At 44.2% G+C, this 15,876-nt stretch overlaps 1 protein-coding gene across 2 annotated transcripts in view; it reads right to left on the reverse strand.

The window, feature by feature from the left end:
* Window positions 1-10,649, reverse strand: part of CERS6 (ceramide synthase 6) — a 120,992-nt gene extending 110,343 nt beyond the window's left edge. For both annotated transcript variants that reach the window (XM_082763391.1, XM_082763390.1), the window contains exon 1: window positions 10,341-10,649. In XM_082763391.1, coding sequence (XP_082619517.1) covers window positions 10,341-10,510 — 170 coding nt within the window. In that variant the 5' untranslated portion in view covers window positions 10,511-10,649. The remainder of the gene's footprint in view (window positions 1-10,340) is intronic.
* Between the last annotated feature and the right edge of the window lie 5,227 nt (window positions 10,650-15,876).

Consider the following 15,876-nt stretch of genomic DNA (forward strand, 5'->3'; position numbering starts at 1 on the left):
ACGTGATGGCTATCATGTTTGGAGATTTTATAGATGTGTGTCACCAAACTCACCCTCAAGAACAGGGCAAAGATTTAACTACAGTGCACTTAAAAATGAGTGTAAATGCAAATGCTTCAACATAACTTGGCCGTTTTTTATTCTTTCAGTTACATTACTTAAGAGATTTGCTGTCACTATTTAAAGCTCTAAACCCCAGTGAAGTTATGCATGAATTATCCCCATCAAGAAACAAGAAAAAACACAAGTTAAGGTTATGTATGTACCAAGTGCTACTTTCTCTTCAAAACTTGACGTCACCTCTCATTGGAACATTAAGCAAGATGAAGTAGTGTTGCTCCATTTCTACTGATGCACTTTTCATCTTGACAACTGAAAATAAAATGCCGGGCTGGCGGTTTGAGCTCATGCTATGATTCCAGCAAATCACCAGCCTATTTTCAAGAAAATTAACCTGTTATGATTTAAACAACAACAACAAAAACTTTATAGGCAACATGCATACGTATATAAACTGAATAACTCTAAAATTAAGAACTGGTCAAGAATATATGCTTTTGGAGGCTTACAATGCTATAGAGATCTCATTTTTAACTCTACATCATTGTCCTATAACCAGGCCCATTTAACTGTGCTGGCTGAAAGTCAGGACATCTGTTCCTAAGGAAATTTTGACATTTCTAAATTTCCATTTCATTCCAAATTGGAAGAAAACCAAATATTGGTCATATTTCATATAAATGCTCTAGAAAATAACAATTCCAGGTTAGTGCATGCACACAAAAAAAAACTTCCATTAATTAACTAGGATAAAGGGTGTTTCTTCTGTCAAATATCAAACTGCTTCATTACCACCCCGACAAACAACATGATGGCTGGTCTAGAAAATGAGATATTCCAAAATTTCATAGCTTTTCCAAGGTTTAATTAAATGATTTTTTAAATAAAATAGGAAAGCAGTATTACATCAGAGTGACACTATGCCAGTGTGATTTATAAGTTCTTCTGTGCTGCGCGCACATACACACATATATATAAACATTTACAAATATATGTGTATTAGCTATATAGACAACTAGGAAATGTGGAACTAGAGACTAATTTCTCAGGGTTTTTGTCCAAGACTGATTTAATCTTATTATCTTGAACACAAACGGAATAAAAGCTTTTCCAGTAAGGTATGCAACCATCACTCCCTCTCGACAGGGAACATAAGAGTTCCCTGTTTTCTAAAGTATGAATCCTTTTGAGAACAAAATTATCTTAAAATATTGCAGTGTGGAGAAGAATCAATTTATGGAGAACAGAACTGAAATTATCCTCAAAGTTGCCTGTTATAATCAGATTTGATGCTGTAGGAAACTCAAAGTATTGATCCTACACGGGAACAGGAATGTGCTTAAGAAGAGAAAAGGAAGAAAAAATCCAAATCTATTTCTTGATGTACTTCCTGTCTGTTCACATGCCAGACTACAATAACAGCAATTGGAAGACCCATTCTATAGCAAACAAAAAATGCAGATGCCCATCAAATGTTGTGTGCTCTGCCCTTGTTGAGTTTCACTTGCAGACTTACACAGTGAACTTCAACCTAATCCTCACCTATTTAGGCTTCCACTAGAGTTTGTAATCTTCCTGCAGGCTTGGACTCCCGGGTACCTCCTTGAGTCTTGCAGTGTGCAAACACGGCCTCACCAGTACAGAGTACCAGGGGATCACCCTCCCCTCGCCCTGCTGGCAGCCCCCTTCCCATTGCAGCCGTGAATGCCACTGGGACATTTCTGGCTGATGTTCAACTTGCTGTCCACCAGCACTCCCAGGACTCCATCTGCAGTTCAATTTGTCATAATCACGTCAATGCAATCACTGCAAAGTTAATTTAGTTCAAAGGGTGTTGTAATCCTAGGGAGCATTTGGCTTTGGAACCATTCATATTTTCAGGCTGTTCTCTTATCATCTCGGTTCTCTCCCTTCTCTCATACTAGGTGTGTGGGAAAAGTTGTCAGATAAGTATCAACCACCCAATTACCACCCAATTATTGCTTAAATACATACAAAACACCCTCCCACTTGTGGTCTAACTGCTTGACTTTCTTTTTCCCAAAGGCTTCTTTCCAACATAATGTCCTTAAGAGGAATAAAGACACCCCATTGGACCCGATCATCTCGTTCAGCAGCATGCTTTGGAGGACGGCTAGTTGTAAAGAGCAGGAAGTCCAAGCAAATCTACTGGACAACTGGGGAAAAGCTTGTCAGCAGGCACATTCTCACTCATGACCTTTACATTCTTGTTTTCAACACAAGCAACTGGTCTCACCAGTTGCAGCAAGGATTCTGGTCTTGATGACACGCTGGTTTTATCTTCTACAGCAATGCCCAGAGAAGCCACAGCCCTGGGTCAGCTCCAGAGGCTGGAGCCCTCCGGCTCCCCAGCTGAGCAGGCCTCCTCCCTACAGAGCAGGGTCTTGAAGCTTCCTGCCACCTGAGTTCACGCTTTGAGCTATGCTAAACATTTCTCAGCTCACTTTCATTTCATCACAGCTTTCATTTTCTCTTTGTTATGCTACGATCCCTGTAGCTGTAGACTAACATTCCACATTTACTCTGCCCACCTACAAAGGTGCCTTATAAAGGCTAAGTCCTCTATTTCCTAAGAAGCTGGCCTTGTTCAGCAGCGCAGCACCTTGCCTCCAGCTATGTGGATTATTGCGTCCTTCTGAGGAGCCAACGCACCACACAGCCAGAACAGACAAGCAAGTGCAGCAGATGTTACTGTACACCACTCCAATCTTCCTTTCAGTTACTCGCTTTGTGATCTGCAACTCCTCATGAGCAAGTGGGGGCTCCTTACTTGGCTCTGTGCAGCATTTGCTATTTCCAAATAAGCAGCTCCCTGCCACCTCATGAAGGTGCCTCTCTCTCCGGCCTAGAGAGCTATGCCTGTTTGTAGTATCTGCCCAAGGAGGCAGTATTACTGCAAAAGCAGCTTTCAAGTTTGAAGTTTCACGTACCTACAGGATGCCAAACATCACAGAAAAGCAGAAGCTGAGTGGCCTTCACTTCCACTTTCTTTCAAAATCATGAGAGTCCCAGTGACACGGTAAACAACAGCACCAGCAAAAGGTGAGGTATCTATACAATATCTTATAGAAACTGAATTATCGCCACCAGACGGAAGGGAGTAAAAAGATCCCAATTCCAAAGTAAGGATTTCAGCCTCATTTCTATCAAGCTTGTGTGTTTTTTTGTTTTTTTTTGTTTTTTTTTTTTTTTTGTTTGGTTGTTTTTTTGGCCTTCTGCTTGCACAAGTAAACTTTATCTCAAAGGATGGCAAACAGGCAATAAGTAGATGTGATCTCACCACACAAAAGAAACAAGAGAGCCATTTCTTCCTCTGGGTCATCCCACATGCAAACACAAACAAGATCAGGAATCTAAGATTTTATGCCAATGAACACCCTTTAGGTTCTAACCTTTGTTTTTTGCACTAGCATAATGATGTCAGCTAGATTGATTGATTTATTTTTACAGTACCACAGGTTAGTCTCTGCACCCACCTACCCCCAGCGTTGGGAGAGAAACCCAGACAGAGCAGGTACTATTTAAAGGAAGCTTTTACTGAACTCACACTGAGGAAAAATGCAAGTGGTTCAGATGTATTCCTTTAACCATCCTAATGTGACCTGTGAGTGTAAAGAAGGCTTTTAATTATTTTACACCAAGCTCTAAGGAACATCTTTTGTTGTAATATTAACATGAGGATTAGCTTAATGGATCTGAAAGATATTTCATTAATACATTGTGGTTAGGTTTCAGCATTCTGCTCTTCCCTATTCAAAATGCAACTTAGATTAATGGCTGATATACAAATATATCTGTATTTTACATAGTATACAACAGATCTGAGTATCATGCTTCTTTACAGCTCTTAGATTTTCTTAGCAGTTATACAGACAGCTATCTTGAGAGTTGAAATTTGGTTATGCAACATCAGTAACATTTACATGAAGCTCAACAGTATGAAAGTTTACAAAGGGAAAATGTGACATTTTGAGATGTATTAAATACATAGGAAAAAAAATCATCATATTTCACTCTCTGCTTCCGGTACAGAAGTCACAGCTCCACCAGCATTATGAAAGTCATCTCTAAGCTGACAGCTGGCTACGCTCAGTACTTAACTCTCCCTCCTCTGTCACCATTTGACTACTTCAGAGTAACTGGGAAGGTATCATCCCTGTGAGAAATCAATGACTGTCAGATGGTCCTAACTGAAGACTGCAACTCTTCATCATGTGCTGAAAAGACTTCCTCACAGAGGATAGAAGAGCCTAGACTAGCCAATCATCAGAAACGTTGCTCACCTCTGAGCAAAATATTAGTGATTCCTGCTCTCTCAGGTGACCAGAAATCCCTGTCTCCCCCCCAGAAAAATCCTTTAAATGTCTGACGAGTGAAGGGAGTCACTGGTGCATGAGCTCACAAAGTGATCAAGATATTAGATGAACACCTCCAAAGAATCATCAGTACTCATTGGATCATCTGTGAGGTGCTAATTCCAGTCTTAAGTAGACTACTGAACACTACCTGAGGTTATGCCCCTTATGAAAGCCATGCACTCTTGTACTGTAATTTTAACTTATTCCAAGACTCCAAGATGACCTTGAGACAGGCACTGAAATCCCAAATGTTAATCAACTGTCAAAATTGTTGTAAACATGGAATATTTTTCAACTGTTAGAAAAAACAACACAACAAGCATGGTCAAGTAAGCACTGCTCCACTGCAGCATCCCCATCCTCTCCACCCTGCTGACAATTAACAGAGATAGTGTCATGGGAACAGATTTACCCAAATGATAATCTACTAAATATTTTCTATGGACTGGTAAGAAACCTGTCTGCAGATGTGCAAAACAAACAAACAAACAAACAAAAAAAAACAGAATACCAGAAACTCTTCTTTTTCCAAGAAGAAATTCTTAGCAAATGCCTGTTAATCAGTGACAGAGGCAGAAGTAGGAGCAACAAAAAGAGCCACCATCAATTTGGATCAAACTGCACAGTTACAGGAATCCAGGAGACAACTGAATGGAAGTTTCTAACACTTGCTGGGACCTGTTCTCAGACAAAACACCACTAATAGCAGCTCTGCCCGAGTAATAAGCTCCCAGTATCCTCTAGTAACTTGTCACTGGAACCTTTCCTTCAGCTGGGATGTGGTTTGGCTGTCACTTGGATACTTCAGAAATCGGTTTTAATGGCATTCTCTACAGGAGTTCAACACATATTTCCCATTTAACTCCCAATTTTGAGATTGGCATTAATGTACATCTATAAATGGGCCTTTACAAGAGACATTTAAATGGTACCTATTTTCTCCATTCTGCCTTCTTTTAAAGGAACGTGCTCGGCTTACATGTGAACACACACCTACGGTTTTCTCCAAGCAACAGCGATGCGTAGCAGCCAGCACTCACACCTGAGGTGGGTGAGAGTACGCTGTGCTGCTCAGAGCTAGAAAGGCAAAACCAATCATTTTGCTGTGAGATATCTAGTTGTTTTAGTGACTGAAACCCAAAACACTGCAACGCTAGGAAACAAAAACTGGTTGCATAAACAAAAATGTAAATGACAGAAGATTAATAACTAAACCGAAAGAAAAACAGAGAAATGGATAGCACAATCGGCAAGATATACACTCATTTTAAATCTATTTACTGTTAGTGCTCTACTGATTCTACTATTTCAAAAAAGAAATGGGTTAAAGTTTAAAAGAAATAGCTTGTCACTTTCTTCACATTGCCAGTATCTTTTCGTAAGGGAGTTACCAATTTCCATGTCTAATTCCATTTCAACTGAATTAAGTATTTATCAAACAGTTTTCAACAACAATAATGAAAAACACAATAAAACCACATTGATTATGTTATTAGAAATTACAAAAATAAATAAAAATAGAACCGAAGAAGTTCCTGTCAGTGATCACCTGCATCCACTTACACACATGCGAATTAGACATGATCTGATCGTTCAGGTATAACACACAGGGAACTAAGCAAGAAAACTACAAGTGTCACTGCCTACAAACAGGTTTGGATGAGTGAAAATGACAATCATTGCCTCACTCAGCCTGCTGAGAAGTGGTTTTGAGCTGCTGGAAATGCACAAAGATCGTGCTCACTGTTCCAAGCTCTATATCCTCTCTGACCTCCCTGTTATCATAGGAGAGCACGAGTTCTGAACATCTTAGGGATGATGAAAGCCAAATTTGTATGTATATGCTACATATCAGAACCCTTTTAAGTGCTTTAATGTACTGCCACCTGAATTATTTGTTACAGTTTGCGATATATATATACATGCTCACACATACGTTGTGTCACATCGCCCCGATCCACTAGGAATTACAGTTACACTCACTACATATGAGCCAGCTGAGGTTACCTTTGAGGCTGAATTATCATTATAAAAGAAAAACATCATACAAAAGCCACAAGTTTCCATATGCTTTGCATCTACGGTATCTTGATCTGACTGATCTTAAACCAGGAGGCTGGCTCAGTTTAAATCAGTGCAGCTGGAGGGCTGCTCCTGTTTACAACCAAGCTATCTCTGACCATGTAAACCATTCCATCAGCTGAGGATGATCAGCTTCACCTTAGAGAAATATTCCCTATAACAAGGCCTGAGGACAATAAAGGCACTGTAATCCCAGATTGACAATTTATGGAGCTACTTTATTAGATCTGAGCCCAAACTGTTGCTTGCAAGGCAAGAGAAAGAAAGCACATTGCAACCACAGTGCAAGGAAGAGAACCAAGACATTTGAGAACATGAGCCAAGTGTACAGAACACAGTAAGAAAGGTTACTTGACTCGGATATAAGATTGCTGGACCACATCAGAAATGTGTTTAGTTAGCACATCTTTTGGAGGATTCAGCCAACCTCTCCCTCAAGAGATGGCTCTAAAGGAGAGGAGCATTACCCTCTTGTTGTGTGTCAGACAAGCACACTGATTGCTGAGCAAATATTATTTTTGTCGCCACATGCCCCTCACAGAGGACACGCTTGGGACAATAGGAAAGGCTGTTGCACTCAGCAGTGAAGATCTATGAGATCCCATAGAAGAAAGAAGAAAAATCATATTTTGCCCAGAATAACAGATGCTTCTTTATCTTTTTAGGCCAACCGAGGCTGCAGCACCCTGCTATTAGCTAGATCAACTTCGATTCAGCTTTAACCTGTTTTGCCCACTCTAGAACTAGAGAGGATCTGGAGAGAGTGGTAGTAATAAAAACTCTTGTGTCTTTATAGATGAAGGTATTGGGTAGTACAAAAGGGGATCCTTAATTGGTGATGTGCCTTTAAAAACAAATAACAACAAAAAGCACAAAAAAATAATGGATACCGTGAAGAAATATATCTCCACATTACCACCACAGTGCTGAACTCATGTCATCTTCTGAATTACTAGGTAACACTATCATTGCACTTAGCTACAGTTTTCTAAAATATACTTTGTGTTTAAAGAGAGAGATAAATGAGAAGGAAGGGAAAAAAGGAAAGGCTGTTAACGTATTCCAGCACCTCATCCATAACTATGATGGCCTTAGCAGATAGAGCCACTAAATCTCACAGTTATGAGATTATACCTGTGAGCAAAGCTTATTTCTAGAGCACTCATCATCATCAGATCCAATTGCCGAAGCGATTCAGAACACGCTTAATGTTCTTCTAAACTACTTTTTCCTTTCATCTACAAGTGTGATGGCCAGTGATGACAGGGTAGGGAAATGGAAGAAAAAGTGTTTTATTTAAAAGAGAAAAGAAAACAATTTCAGAAGCGTCTAGATTCTTTTCTGGACTTTGCTAGACGATTCAAAGGAATAGCGAAACAAACAAATGGAAAAACCACCCACCACAACCAAAAATATCCACCAAGCAACCAGAAGGATTAACTCTGTTAATAATAGGTGAATACACATAGAACAAAATTTTCAAGTTCTATGCTTACAGTTGCACACAAAAACATGGACGCACAAATATATGTATTCTATATGTATATAAAGTACATATAGATATGAATGAAGTCAACTTTTCATCTTTAGCATGGCAAGTTTTACCCCCCAGCCATATTGAGAACTTTGTAAGCAGACATGTGAAGTCCAAATCATAGCTCCACCTGAAACTGTATTTCTTACAGCAGTAAGATCTGGGAAGTTAGTCATCCTTTAGCGCTAGCAAAGTAAAACTATTCTACCCTGGCAGCCAGCTACTGTGAAGGAGTTAGAAAATAATGGATACTAAATCACCAGATTCTCAGCACTGTGTGGCTGCTTGCCTACCAGTATAAAGAATTACAAGAGTACCTGTTAGGTATCTTGCAGAAGGAAACAGGGGACACGCTTCTGTTACAAGTAATTCACTACAGCCGTGGATTTAAAGTACACGTGGAACTTTTAAAGTTGTTTTACAGCATCTATTTTTATTTGTCCTTTAAGCACTACCATTGCCAAATCAGTGAACACATCTGCAAAAGCTTCTTCCAGGATGCAGCACGTATAACATCAGTCACCAACACTGAGTTTTGAAAGGAAAAAAATGCATCTGTTTTAATACACAGAAAAATGCAGAAATCATCAGTTTAATAGATATTCCTGCTCTTGTCCCTTCCAGATCTCAGACAGCTTTACCAACTGAATTAACTGCAAACCTCGTATTAATGATGCACATGAGGTATTTCTCTTGCTCCCTGAAAACAAAAAAACAAGGTCTGATGAAATACATTACTAATGAGCAATAACGAGGCTTGATTTTTCTCTCATTCAAAGACAATCCTCCTACTTTGATCAGTGGAAGCAGGTCCAGTCACTTCTGCTCTGCCTGCTTTAGTAAAATGCTGTATGTTAAAAATCACAACTGTACCAGGCTGTGTGGCTTAACCTCACATAAAATGGCCTGATTCTAGTCTCACATTGGAGTCTTACAATCGGTTTGAAATTAAAAAGGAACAAATACATACTCAAGTAGTTGTTAATAAAACCTCTTTGGAGGTCTCTCACCTACTATCAAGCTACCAATACATGTTTCCAAAGCTGAATTTCAAAGTCAACCTAGCCAAAATAGAAGAGGTATGGAAACGTACCCAATTCCTCATCTGCATAGCCAACACTTACAAATATAATGGTCTTCCAAATTAAAAATTCCTTCAATTGAATTAAGAAAGCTAGCCTGTGGGGGTAGATGCAGACTACTAAGAAATCATAGTAGCTTCTGTGCTACACAGCTGCACCAGAACCGGCAGAAACAGCGTGTTTCTAAGTTTAGGCTGACATTGTCTCCATGACTAACTGCTGTGCCCCCTAACACAGCCCTGCTGTGACACGCGTTGCAGTTCAGATGGCAAGAGATGCAAAATCACGCACCCGCCCTCAGCACTACGAGGCGAGGCACACGCTGTACAGACGGCAAAGGGAAGCAGCAACCAGCGAGTGATCTGGCGCTACCTAACCGACACCGGGTACTTTAATTGCACTCGTACTGCGGTATTCCATCCGGGACAAGCGGCTAGCTCAGCTTTCCGTGCTCCCCACAAGTTTTGTTGCCTTCCAGCAGAGTGCCACCGAAGTTGCTCGGCTCTGGGAGCACCCGCAGCCTGCCCCGGGCACCGCAGCCCCCGGCCCCGTGCTCCCAGGGCAGGGAGCGCCCAGGCGGCAGCTCCGCCCCGCAGGGCTGCGATTTCGTCGCTGCCACAGCACCGTGGCAGCCCTTCCCCGGGGTGCAGCGGCTGCTGCTCCTCCTCGGTCCCTCCCTGCCCTCCTCCGCCGCCCCGGCAGCGCCGCTCGGGAGGGCGGCGGGCGCTGTGGGGCCCCCCGCTCTTTGTTCTTCGCGGGCACAGCGGCGAGCGCGCAGGAGAGCCCGCTCCGCCCCAGCCGCCCCACACACGCCCCACGGCCCCTCCGCGGCGATAATCGCGGGCGACCCCTCCTGTCGCGACAGCTTCCCGCTGCCCTCAGAGGGCGCCGGCGGGGTGGTGGCCGCTGGCCCCGGCCGTGCCCAGGTGCCCCGGGGCCCTGCCCGCCGGTGCCGGGCCGCAGGTGGAGGAGGCCGGGGCCGTTCCCGGGGCGACCTCGCCTCCTAGCGCCCGCTCCGCGCCGCGCCGGCTCCCGGAGCCCGCCGCCCTCCCGCATCGGGCCCGCACCGCGATCGAGCCGGGGGCACGGCGCTACCGGCCCGGCCCGGCCGGGGCAGGAGGACCCGAGGCGGCCGCCCCCGGCCGGCGGCCCCCCAGCCCCGCGCTCCCCGCAGGAGGCTCCCGCCGGGCGGCTCCGCGTTACCTCTCGAAGAGCAGGCGGATCATGAAGATGCAGAAGGCCAGCGGGAAGGCGAGGTAGAGGTCCTCCGCCTGCGGGAAGGAGGCTTCCTCCGTGCTCTGCAGGTCGGCCCAGGTGACGTTGTGCGGCAGCCAGAACCGCTCGTTCCAGAACCAGGCGAGGATCCCTGCCATCTTTGCTTTGTCTGCCGCGGCGCCCCCCGCTCCGCTTTGCTCCGCTCCGCTCAGCTCCGCCGGCCTCCCTCACCGCGGCTGCCGGGGGGGAGGAGGACGGAGCCGTGCGGCAGCCCCGCCGCGGATACTGAGACTGCTGCTGCTGCTCGTACTGCTGCTGCTACTGCTGCTGGTACTGCTGCTCGTACTGCTGCTGCTACCGAGCGCCGCGGCTGTGCCGCTTCTCCGCCCCGGCCGCTCGGCGGGGGCAGCGGCCGCCCCGCCTGTCACACGGCCGCGCCGGCCCCCATTGGCTGCCGGCCGCTCCCCGCCGTTACGCCGCTGCTCCGCCGCCGCCTCGGGGCCGCGGCCGCCGGGTGCCCGCCGCTGCCTTTCCCCCCATCCCCCCCGCCCCTTCCCCTGCTGAGGCAGCCCCCAGGCGGCGAGCACCGAGGGGGTCCTCGCCCCGCTCCGACGTTTACACGGGGCGCCACGGGAAGCCCCCCACAAGCCCCTTCCTCAGCCCGGCGAAGCGGGACCCCGCGGCCGGCGGCCCCTCAGGGGGCTGCCCCCGGCTCTGAGGCGTTGAGGCAGGAGCCGGCGTCCCGGCTGAGGGGAGCGGCCGCGGCACCTCGCGACCTCAGCCCGCTGAGCGAGGCACGGAGAGTGCGGGCACAGCGCTCAGCTGCAGCGAAACTGAGGTGAGGGCTCTGGCTTGGCGTCCCCAGATAAAGCAAATCGTACTGTCTTTACGTAGGTTTTCACTTTCAGTTACTTATCTCGCTGCCCGCTTCCAGCTACGAGAGGAAAATTAGAGTTGTCTCCACCAGACTTTACAGAAAGGTGACAGGCAGGCTCTAGCGGAGCAGTGGCCTCTGGGCTGTAGGCAGGGTGGTCTAGGCACAGACACAATTACTCCAGGTAGTAGGTGTACGTTATCCCTACACCATCAATGTTTTTCTCCCCTGCCCTGCTTTATTTTATTTGGCTTCAGTGTTCACCCCTGTATCATCACCCCCTCTAGCTGGCTACCAAATGCCAAGAGAAGCTGAGTGCTGTGCAAGGTGAACTCCAGAATTTTATCATCCTGGCTGTACATTTTCTGCCAGCTTGCTCTTTTTTCCCTGCTGACTCTACTTGTCTTGCCTGAAAAACTAATTACATGGCTCCTCATCTGTGTGCTGGCATTTCTTTGCTGAAGAAAACTCCATGGTATACACACAACACCTTCACACTGTGAAAAACATGCTATCGATTTAACAAAATTAACCATGTTTGTATATGGAGAGGATTTCCATGCAGGACATTTGGGAAAATTTCAGGGAATGTTTTGGCAGGTTGGCTGATGAGCCATGCAGGTGAATCTTCCACTGGGTGCTTCTGGCGTATTGCTGAGCCAACATCCCCTGTGTCTGTGAAGTTTCTGATTCAGTGCTTCTGGTCACTCCTAGATGAAAGCTTTTCTTGATGAAAAGCTCTTCAGATATAATTTTAATAGCTGTCAATATGCAGATAACCATTTGCTTCGTTAATGATAATTGGATTTAAGGCAAAGTTAATTTTAATCAGAAAATTGTTATCATTATTCTGCATCTAAAGGTTGACCTGTTTTTTTTTCAGCGTATTTCAATATTCCGATCAGTTTAGAAGTGTATTCAATATTTATGTCTGTTTCCAATACAATGAGATAGCTCTTTCCCAGACATTGCAGAGGCTCACGGGCTCTGGCACTTGGCACTGCAGATACAGGAAAGGAACGGATCTTTGCAAAGTGAGCCTAGCAACAGTAATAACATGATGATGAATAACAGGTTAATTCCTGCTGAACAATTAGTATAATTGACTTTTGTGTCAGAGTAAAATTATTTCAGGGCAACAGCTCTCTAAGCCTATCTGAAAAGAAATGGCATTTCTGAAACATTTGGGAGGATGACCAATTAAAAGCTTTTAATTGCATTCAAATTGTAGCAGCAATCATGTAGAAGGAGCCAAGAGGGGACTATGGAATAAGAACGCCTGAATCCTGTGCTGTGGAGGGAGATATTCCTGGGAGGGGCTCAAAAGCAGCCCTAATAGTTTAAATTTTGTAATAGCCCACTTTTATTATTATTATTTTTAAAACTTGCAATAGTTTATTTGTTCATTTGTAGTAAACAGGAGGCTGTTTTGCACCTCTAAATCTCTGTGAATGAATTTGGTAATCTGTTTGTCAGCACCACTGCATCTGTGCCATGCTACTGGCCACCTGGAGGAGTTCCTCAGCCAAACCGAAAAGCTGCAGCAAAACCTGGCAATTGTTGGGACACTCAGCAGCAGCATGCCTAGCAGGAGGGCCGAGAGCAGGATGGGTGCTGTGTGGCCATTCTTCACCTGTGGGGGGGGAACCAGGAGGACCATGGACATGTGGATGTGGCACCCTGAGGCATGGTCCTGGGCTGTCTTTCTTCTGACTCTGCCTGCTGGTCCCAACAGCTGTGGGCTTCCAGTTTCTTGTGCTGTTAGTTTTGTCAGCTATTCTAGTGATAGTATTCTAGTCACCTAAAAACTAAAACCTCATGGCTGGAGTGGCAATCTTCATTATGAGACCTATGCTGGACCACTCAAATCACTTCTGACTCCTGCATGGGTTTGTTATTAGTCTGAAGGGATCAGTGTGACTTCACCCGATTACCAAATGATGTACCCTGAATTCAAATCACTGTCAGAGCTCTGTGTAATTGGGCTTAAAATACATCAGTACAGTAGGTGCAGTAGGTGTCCCCAGGTTATATCACTTTTGTCTTCCTTTTTTTTTTTTTTTTTTTTTTTTAAATCTTGGCAGACAAGCAAGTTTTGACACTTGGGGAGACATGCAATGGTAATTAGTTTGACTGTTGTGAAAAGACTTATGGACAAGTAGCTGTAGTTGAAAGAGTGGTTTATGTGCCACAGGAAGGCTTGTGCATTGTGCTGGGCTCCAATTTGAGTCAACCTGAAGCAGAACTGCTCTATGAGGATTGATCAGAAGGAAAGGAGGAAGCAGGGATTGCCTGAGTCACTGTATGTGTCCATGCTTCATTCTTCTCCATTGTTCACTTCGGTTTGTCTTCCTGATTTAAAGGAAGTGTGCCAAAGTGTGCATTGTAATTATGATAGTCGTAGTTTACTATTTCAATGTTGTGTAACCACCCAAGCTTATGGTAAACTGAACTAGACCCTATTCACACTAGGATAAGAGTAATCAGTCTTCTGCGCCAATTTTGGCTAAATTATCTGGAAATAAAACTTCTGATTCATTTTGCACAGCTGTGGTTTTATCTCAGACAAACCAGATATACTGCATTATACTTCCAGTGGCATTTCAGATACATCTGCTTCATGCCTACTCACGGGGCCAGGTTTGAGCTCCAGAGTCACATTATGATTTACTTAGTAAAGGGAATTTCCAAACCTTCAAGCAGTCAACATTTACTGTTCAGGTTATTGGTACACAGGTACCAGGTACACAGAGCTGTACAGATCTTGTCTTATCATCTGGAGATGCTCTGGGGGACCACAGACTTCCAATAGCCCAGCCTTGCTTCCATGTTCAGTAAAATCTGGGCACTGACTGATGACACAGTTGTGCCAGGCTCTACAATGAGCATGCAGCCTGGAATCTATGCCAGCTTCATGTCAGCTGTGAGAGGACAGACAACAACAGACAACTGGAGAGTTACTCTGGCACAAAAAGCAAGCTACTTCAATGCTAAGCCATCAAAATGTTTACAGTGGATTTGCGTTGACAGTGTGAGTTTTTGAGAGATCAGTACTTCCGCTCTCGTGTCTGCAAGCTTTGCTCCAGTCCTGGCAGCCTGAGTTATCCAATGCGTTAGCAAACAAGTCCTGAGAACTCCAGAAATCACCCTCACAGCTAAACCCACTTCCTTCCTCACTTCCATCTTCAGCCAGCTTCCAAGGTGATATTGTATCCAGAAGAATATTCACCTGATCATCTCATTGATTTTTTTCCCCATAAAGCTGTTTTTAATGTGGTTGTTTCACTAGTTATCTGTTAATACTTCGTGTTCACACATGAATGAAACTCTTGCCATTTAGTATTTGGTTTAAAGACCCCACATAGATGTAAATTATTATTTGCCTCTGAGCTAGATGATAGGCAACTTGCTGGCAATATATTTTTATTTTCTTATTACATTGTTTTGAATTTCATCCTTATAAATTTTGCTGTACTTATGTCATGGTTGTACAGGGAGACCTGAGGAGAATATTGTTTTCAGCAAAAGTACACATTTGGTTTGACTGAAACAATCGTTGAATTCATGCTAATTTATCAGATAAGTATTTTCATCTCCCCCAGTCATAACATATATTATCGTGACATTTTCAAGTCAAAGCATCCATTTTTCATTTTCTTACACTGCTAGAGTAAGGTTATTTCACTTAAGTGAATTGGAAGCAAAATATAAATCAAAAGATTGGTTAAAATCAGACACATCAGAACTATATGATCCAAGTATACCTTTAAAGCTCCAGATAGCCATTAAAAGGTCCCCTAGCTGTAGTGACAATGTCAAAGCTTTCAAGATTGAAAGTCATGTATTATTGCATGTGTCAGCAAAATGGGAAAGGTACCACAGAACTAGTCTGATAACTAGGTAGCCACACTCCCTGCTGGGATAACTCTAGTGCTGACCATGCTCTATTGTGAATATAGCAACTTACTGTGAATACAGCCATAACTCTATAAAAGGAAGATGACACACCAGCCTGTCTCCTCCATCCCCAGAGCATAGCTGTAGTTGGTACTGACACCGAAAGAGTTAAGTATGGCTTTAAAAGTTTTCTGGATGAGACCTATAGTACTCTATTTCTCCTTTCTGTTTGGAGTTGTGGAGAGGAAAAAAGAGAGAACACCACCTTCAGGCTTCTCAAGCTTTGTTTCTGCCCGTGTGTGCTCTCTCTGTGGCTAGTTCATGCTGGGTTACTAGTCAAGAGAAAAATTTCTCTACCTTTATTATGAAAAAGGGATGCTTCTTTATTCCCCCAATGAAAACAAAAAGCACAAACATACTTTGTCTGCCAGATCTTGTATATAGGTTTAAAACTATAGCTTTATATTATTATATAAAGTAATTAAATAGCTTGATTTGAGTGTTGTCTTTAGGCCTCATCCAGCATCATCATTTTACCCATCCTAGCAGGCTGCACTCATGCCTACACTTCCTCAAATGGGTGGCCACAGCCATTTGTGTTCTCTCGAGCCTTTGTTCCTGCTCGCCAGCCGGAGCCACCGCACACCCACTGGACTGGCCCAGCAGAGCAGGCAGGGAGCTCTCTTGTGTCTGTGCACCATAGCATAGACACGCCAGCAAAATCTCTCCAGTGATTTATCATTCCTTCAATTC

The sequence above is a fragment of the Aythya marila genome (genome assembly GCF_965140915.1).
Source record: "Aythya marila genome assembly, chromosome: 6".
Lineage (NCBI taxonomy): Eukaryota > Metazoa > Chordata > Aves > Anseriformes > Anatidae > Aythya > Aythya marila.